Source organism: Furipterus horrens, unplaced genomic scaffold (genome assembly GCF_987537825.1).
Source record: "Furipterus horrens unplaced genomic scaffold, mFurHor1.1.pri manual_scaffold_6, whole genome shotgun sequence".
NCBI classification, from domain to species: domain Eukaryota; kingdom Metazoa; phylum Chordata; class Mammalia; order Chiroptera; family Furipteridae; genus Furipterus; species Furipterus horrens.
In genome coordinates, this window is record NW_028327176.1 from 127,064,154 (window position 1) to 127,072,239 (window position 8,086).

At 42.6% G+C, this 8,086-nt stretch overlaps 1 protein-coding gene across 2 annotated transcripts; it reads right to left on the reverse strand.

The window, feature by feature from the left end:
- Positions 1-770: 770 nt before the first annotated feature.
- On the reverse strand, positions 771-7,249 carry TENT5A (terminal nucleotidyltransferase 5A). 2 transcript variants are annotated; one of them, XM_090282693.1, is made up of 3 exons: positions 7,021-7,249; positions 6,205-6,763; positions 771-5,124 (listed from the first exon to the last, which is right to left on the reverse strand). In XM_090282693.1, exons 2-3 carry the CDS (start codon positions 6,724-6,726, stop codon positions 4,348-4,350), a joined length of 1,299 nt encoding a protein of 432 aa, XP_090138819.1. In that variant the 5' UTR covers positions 6,727-6,763; positions 7,021-7,249; the 3' UTR covers positions 771-4,347. The 2 variants fall into 2 exon arrangements, with proteins under 2 accessions (XP_090138819.1, XP_090138818.1); XM_090282692.1 differs by having other exon boundaries at positions 6,966-7,249.
- Between the last annotated feature and the right edge of the window lie 837 nt (positions 7,250-8,086).

Consider the following 8,086-nt stretch of genomic DNA (forward strand, 5'->3'; position numbering starts at 1 on the left):
CAATTGATGATTAAATTACAGCACTTGGGCTACTCATGAAGACCAAAGACCACTCAAGGCTACTGGGGCACTGTAGTCCAAATACACAAGCCTTTACTAATACTGGAAAATAGCTCTGATGTCTGAGTGGCTTAACATTGCTAAGTTAATGCCCATATAAAAAATGTTAGCTAGATTCTTCTGGAGCTAAATGAGCCCAATAGAGATGAGCTGACTGAATGCTGAACATTTTAATTTATTGTACGCTAATCAGAAAGTTGCTGAAGACACTACCTTGTCTTATCTCACGGACACAGGCTGCGATTCAGAGGACATGGTCTTTAGCCAGCACAGACACCAAAGACACAAATGAATAGAAAAAAATAACTTCTTTTTATTTACAAAAAAAAAAAAAAAAAAATCCAAATATTGGATGCTGTAAACAAAATTCACAATCTGTTCCCTCTAGCACTGATTTAAACACGTCAGTTTTAAGAGTCCATTCTCCATCAACTCCTTTTCTGCCTGTGACACAGTCTAAAGTCAGAATATTCCAAGAGTGACCCAAGGTGCAGCTTGCTGCAATAGGACATCTCAGAGCAGGCAATGGCTGGAGAGAGGCTGAAGAGACAGGCAGCGGGCAGAGCCTCTTCCATTCCACAAGGCTTTGCAGCAAGTCTCGCCAAGTTACCTCAACATCTTCCAACTTTGTGCTTTTACCATGTACTTTGTTAGCAAGCCACTATTACAACAAAATATGACATAGAGATTCTTTCTTAGCACTGAAAAGGCTACGCTACAAGAAATCTTAAAGAAAGATTATATTCAAATAGGTGCTATATATGAAATTACTTTTTTTGGCTTTTTGGTTTCATCTAACACACTGTCTTCAAATAACAAAAAAGCGTATTTTTGAACTGCTGATAGCTTTCAACATAATACATTTCATTTAGAGAACAGTTCACAATATTTATTTGACAAACACTGCATTGAAAACAACTTTATGCACAGTAAAGCAACCAACAAGTAAACAGAAATGGGTGGCAAAAACAGTATGTTCACTTTTCTTTGCATTTTCTCCTTGGCTTGGCTTACAGATATTCTTCCACCCTTGCATTTTTTTGGAGCCATGTTAAAATAGTCCACCTAATATCAAAGTGAGCAGATACTTGACCTCATTTCTAGAAAGAAAAAGTCCCCCTTCCTGCTGTAGGTAGGATTTCTTGAGGCAACTATATTTACTGTAAATTAAGTAAACTTTTTAAAAGGTCATTTTCACAGGTTAAGTGTTCTCTGACATGCCAGAATGAACAGGTGAGAAGAGCCTCTAGTAGATGAAACTTCCTTTTTAAGTTAACAGCACAGTAGGCCAGATAAACACAAAAGCAAGCAAATCACAGGCACTAATCGGGAGTTGAGAGCTGTTTTTTTTTTTTTTACCTCTGACCTATACACACGGATCTTTTTCAGCAGACATTCTATTTTTAGGCCACACATCCACAAAGAGAGACATATATTCCACTGTTGTTGAATTACATATGCACAAGACTATAGTACATACAAAGGAGAAATAAATTATATAAGTTTTAAAGTAAATGTTGAAGGTTTTCTTGAGTACAGCCTGTTTTAACTGAATGTCAGGTGCTGGCACTTCTGACTACGCTACCAACCCTGGAGTAAGCAAGGGCATAAATATTTGAGAAAATAAATGAAAAGTATATTTTCAAATAAAACCCCTCCAAACAAAAATCTGTCATAAATTAACAGCAGGTTGTTGCTATGGAAGAGTCAGGGATCTCCAGATTCTTTTCAAAATAGTGGACAACTCATTTGTTAAGAGTTAGGATGAGAAGGAAAAAGGCAGATTACCAGCTGCTTTGATGTTTCCAAGTGTTCTCTTCGTTTTCTTTTAGAAAACTTCCAAACAGGTAGGCAGGTGGAGCTCTGGTTTCTGACAGTTAAGTACCAGGCTTATTTTGCAAATGGAATAATATTTCCTGGGACTTCACAATTAATTTTTCAAATCCAGGACCAGAGAGAGGGAGACTGAGGCAACATGGGCAAAGAAAGAGTTCCCTAGGAAACAGTGAGTGGCAGTGCAGTAGCTGTTACAGCTTGGACAGAATTCACAGGGAAGCTGCTACAGCAAACCCATCAAGTTCCTGTTAAGGCTTCAAGAAGGATGTACAAAAAGGTGGTTTGGGTAAATTAATTTGGCATTTAGCATCTGAGTGATGCCCAGATAACAAATAAACAAATTACACTGCGAAATGAAATGTTCTTTTCCCCAATTCATCTATAACTGATCACAAAAATCTGGTTGGTTCTTCATAGAAATTATCATAGTAAGCAGTCACTCGTTAGAGTTGACAGGGATTATGTGGCTGTTTCACAATACAAAGAGAAGGTTTTTATGTGTTAGTTTTGTTTTTAATAAATTCATTTTCAGAGAACAGTGTCCAAAGGAATTTTGGGCTGGGAGAAGGAATGGTGTTAGGATTAGGTATGGTTGAACTGAAACAGTAATGCCAGTCCATTTCACAAAACTATGACTGGTTTCTTGGGAAAGAGAGAATAAAGTTGGATTTGATTCAATGAGAAGTGACTGAATTTAAAGTACAGTATTAAATATTTAAATGCAGTGTGACAACCAGATCAAAGATGTTTCATATTGGCATAAATTCATAAAATTTTATATATAATATATATCTCATATATAAATTTTAAGCAATTGTGCAAATACTCTTTAAAAAGGGTCATTTCACATTTACTAAATTCTAGTGGTCCTGAAATGCAGGATGCATTCATTAAAAAATTCATTTAAATATTAATAAGTAGTGTTCAGATCACCAGAAATTCTTTTTAGCAGTCAGGAATTTAAATAGACTATCATGGATCCATGATCCAGTGGATTATACACCATGGAAACATGCAAGTATTACAAAAAAATAAAAGGGTTCAAACTGTCAAAATGGTATTTCTATATATATATGTATATATATATATATATATATATATATTAAAAAAAGAGAGCTCTGCCAAACAAATATTCTCCCATTGTGGAATTCTATGGCTCACAAAAAAAGGAAAAAAAAACACTCACTAAAAATTTATAATCTCTGTTCTTCCTATCAAATATATTACTTGTTTCCTCCTTCATATGCTTTAACATTTTAGATGTGGGTTTTAATTCATCACTGCAATATGCCCACGTCTCATGTCATCCTGTTGAAAACATAAAAACACACAGTATTTAAACATTTCCTATTTGCTACATTATTCTAGACCATAGTCAATGTGTTGTGTGAATATATTCATATCACAAATATGTATATATACACACATAATATACATACACATACACATGTATCTATAATATCACACCAACAATGTTAACTTTATACAAGTATTTGCCAAGAAAAAATAGGGCATTTCCTCCACCATTCACAAGCTTATGTGTTGTTTTATTTTCTTCTTTAGTCCCTGATAAAATAAAATAATCATTAAATCATAAAAATTTCCCACTTCAAATTTTCAGAAGGCAACAGGCACTTTGATGTATATTGGTGTGTAACAAATATAGTAATTCTATATATTCTACTATCTCTCTTCCACTTCGGTATTTTTATCTGTTAAATCTTTGGTCCTTGAGCATACTTTCTTTGCTACAGCTGTTTTTCCTTGCATTTTCACATTTTAAAAATGCGAGCTATGCATGCAGCTGGAAATAATGGATTGTGTCACCGTAAGTTCTGTTTGTTATGAAAATGGCACCAACCTACTACTGTTCATTCGGAGTAAGCCATTTTTGTTAGCGCAATAGGATAGTTTCACAGAAATCACTTGCTACAAGCTTCAGGTAATAATCCCAATGTTGGAGTTCCCTTTCTTCCTGTATTATTACTATCTGAACTCCTGATTTGAAAATTAGGTTGGGGTAAGATCTTTTTCTCCTCTGGGTCTTCCCTTTTGTTAATTCATCTTTTAAGAAACTCCACTTATTTTTTCCTATGGCAAAGCTATGGGAGCAAGGTATAGCAAACCCATATTGTCATCAAGCATTTTTTTCCCTCGTTATTTTAAGAGAACCTGGTTGCTTTCAGTGACAGGTATCTTTTGTTTCAGGATAGAATCCAATTGGGTAGGAGGATAAGGTGGGTGGGTTGATGGTGGGTGGGGTTCATTTTGAGATCATGCTCCCATACCTATGAAAGGATCCACAAGCTTTGCCAAGCTTAAAACCAGGAGCAGATCATCATTGCACAAAACACATCCCTATCAGGGCTGGGTCACTCAACCTTTTTTTCTTCTTTTTTTCCCCCTCTCTTGTATGAAATGGCTTCCTCAAAGGACATTTTTAAATAATTCTTAATTGCAGGGCAGCCAAGTAGAGTATGTCTGTTGCTGGCATGTGAATACTGGCTGGACCTGTGCAATGTAGTAATTGCTAAAGTTGGCATCTGCTACATAGGGGGCTGGCTGGTAATAGCAAGTGACATTAGCCACATTAGGGATGACATTTTGGTCAGCTAGCACCCGGATAGCCAGCATTGTGATAAGGTTTAAAGTCTGTCTTCTTTCATGTCCCATCAGGCACACTGTGCTCTCATTCACCACTCCATGAAGGGTCATAAGATAGTCATACTTGCGGTCTTCCAATCCCACAAAGTGGTTCTGCAAATAGGACTCCAGTTTCCTCTGCTGCTCTCCAATGTCTGAGAAGTCGATGAAAAACCTGGAACACATATACCTCTGAAGGGTCTTGATCTCATCAGAGGCGGGCCTAAAACCCCTCACTAAGAGGTTGCAGTACTTAAGCAGGCCTCCCCCTCTGATTTCCTCTGGGTTCCTGGTGGCAATGATCTTGTTACAAAGGTGATCAAAAGCTTCGTGGAAATCCCCATAGACACTCTCACCGATTATTGTGGGGTGAAATGTTTCAGTCATTGGGTTCTCCGAACATTCGTAAAAAAGGAGAAGAGAGTCTAATTTAATTTGAAAAGAATCTACACTAAATTCAAACTGCCTCCGGAGGGAATCCACAAATTTCAGTTCCACATTTTTGCCACTGTTGTTTGACAGGGATATAAGACTCCATCGGTCAGAGTCATTGCAAACTTTAACCATTTTCTGCACATAAGCTTCCTATAATTCAAAAGATAAAACAAGAAGATGAGCATACCTAGAAAAAATAATAAATAAACACATTCTCTTCACAGATGAGATTTATTTTGCTCCTTCCTTTTTGGTTTGCCAAGTTTCAGCAAAACACTACCTATGGGCTTAAACAGTTTCTGAAAACAGAAAAAAAAAAACACATTTAACGAGTGGTTTTACCGTCTGGGAAAGAGACTAAAAGTAATAGTTTGAGGCTTTTGGCAGATGGAACACAGTACTAAGAGGTTCTGTTGTCATGTCTGACTTTCAAAATGTTATTTTTTTGAAAATGGTCTTATAGGTACAATATTCACATCACATCCACACAATATTGAAAGGAAAGAAGAGTGTTCAGAGAAAAGTTGGTCTTCTCACTCTTGTCTAGTCACCCAGTTCTCTCCGAGCCAACAGATGTGATAAAAGTAGTATCTTGTCTGTTCCTCTAGGGGTGCTCAGCAGTTGCTATCAAAATGAATTGTATTAGGACATTCTGGGAGGCTGCTTTCTTGACAATTTTAACTAAATGTATAAAACCCACTTTGAACCCAAGTGAGGAGGGGGGACCCACTGTATCCTTAACACACGGACCAACCTGGAGAAGCACCAAGTATACCCTAAACACAGGGAGTCAGCTGAATGCATCTAAGAAATCTGTTCACATTTTCCAATACAATAAGCTCATTGACTTGGTTCTGCTTCAGTTTGCTACTTTCCCAAAGACTAGATCATAAAACGACATAAAAAGGATTGACATCATTTCATTCTTCCACTTAGAATCTACTCTGGACAAGAATCAAGCAAGGAAAGCCAAGAGTTAAAAAAATAAGAAGGAAGAGGAAGGACAGAGGAGGAAGCACAGTTGTGCCGCTGAAGAAACGAGCAAAGTAAAACACTCAACACTGTCCATACACCTCAGTTTACTAATTTAAAAAAAAAAAAAAAAAAAAAAGCAAAATAAATAACCGTGCCCTCAGATTTGTGGCATCTTTTCTTTTCCTCTTCCCTGGCCCTCCAATCCCAGGCCAAGGAGTGGACCCAAGCCCATGTCCCCTTGTCGAGTGACTTTACCTTGAGCGTGAGTGGTGTGATCTTCTCTTTGTTCACCCCTTCGGGTAAGAAGTCCAACAGGCAGTCGAGCACGACGTCCTTCACAGTCTGAAACTCCTCTTCCCCGCGCAGGTCCGCGCAGAAGATGAGGTCCAGGTCCTTGTAGCCCAGGCCGCTGTCCTGGTGCAGGACATGGCTGGCGGCCGAGCCGTTGAGGCGCACGTCGCGGACGCCGATGCGCTTCTCCGCCAGGCGCCGCCGCACCACCTTCACGATCAGACTCGGCTGCAGCTCGAGCGTGGGGAAGTTGCCGCGTCCGTGGATCGGGATGGTCTCGCTCAGGATGCCGTCCAGCCGCTGCACTTGCTCCCAGTTCAGCACGTTGCAATGCGCCGTGGGGCTTTCGCAATAGTCCAAGCAGTGATCCCCGAATCCGCCGCCGCCGACGACGTCGCCGCCGCTAAAGTCGCCGCCCAGGGGGATATAGGGGCCGCCGGCCAGCTCGTCCTCGGCCATGGCAAAGTAGCCTTCGCCTTCCGCCATGAAGTGACCGCCGAATGCCACTTGGCCCTGGTCAGTCCTAAAAGAAAAAAGGGTAAAGGAGCTCGGTGAGGACGCGTGACGGTAATAAGAGCCCGTAGAGGAAACAGCGCGCCCCTTCCTCAGTGCACCCCCTTCCCGGTTCGTCCCCTGGCTCGGCCCCGGGATTCCTCAGACTCTCCCTTCCCAGACCCCCGCAGTCCCCAGCCGCGCGCGCCGCGCCCCGCAGAAAAGCCCCGCACCAAAAGTATCTCTGATGCATCTGGAAAGCGCAAGCGGGAGTCCCGTCTGTGTCACCTGAAGACTGCCGCCCCTTCTAGGAGTGCAGCGAGCAAGGAACCGCCAAGCCGCAACACTTCCAGGAGCTGCGAGTGCGCTCCCGGCAACAGCGAGCCACTTAGTCCTTCCCAGCCCCCTGTCGCCTGCGCTGGACAGTCCCGCCCCTCGCCCCCGCCGGTGCCGCCTCAGCTGCGGTGGTTCCGGAGGTGGCGGCTCTTCCGCCGCTGCCGCTCCTGTCTCTGGAGCTTTAGCAGTTGTGCGTGAAAAATGTCTTCAGTACTTTTTTTTTATACCGGGCATCTCTGCGCTTCCGGGCCGGCGCGGCGCGCTGACCACACCCCCTCATCTGCATATGGCAACGCCTCAGTCGGCCCCAAGGACCGAGCCAGGCTGAGCGCCAGCAGCACTAGCAAGCGGTTCTCTGAGCAGGAGGCTAGTAGCTATACCTGAGTGCATTTATACATGCGTGCATTTATACATATTTAACTTATGTCAAGTTCCCCCCACAATGCTCTTTTTTTCCCTGACGAGAAGGCACTAAAAATACCTAAAGAGTCCTAAAGTGGTCCTCAAAACAGGATCTGGACTAAAATCCCGCAACTGTAGAAACTTTACAAACAAAAAATTATTGCGGGATACAGCGCGTTACAGTTTAGTAATCAGGCTCCAGAGGTTCTTCACGCCTGTGGTGTGGCCATTTACTTCATTAATAAACCCGGTCTCTGTGTGAACGAATGAGTCCACTTGTCCTTGCAAATCAGTCTCTTCGCCTGAGGGGAAGGGCTCGGTTCGCTCACTGGGTTTCGTTTCTCGAAAAGTCGGGAAGCCGGGCACCTCAGATAAGCCTGAGGAGGCGCGGGGGCGGGACAGCGAACGTGAATCCGACTCCCGCTCACCAGTGCCTAGGCGCGCGCGGGGAGCGCGTGCGGGCGAACGCGCGTCACCCAGGAACGCCCTCGAGGCTCAGGCTGGCCAGAGGCCAGAGGCCAAGGACTAGGCGCGTCCAGAGCGAGGTGCGGGCAGCCCGCAGCCTCTGTGGCGCGCCAAGAGGTCCCAGCTGGAGTTCGGCGCACAGCGGAGTGTT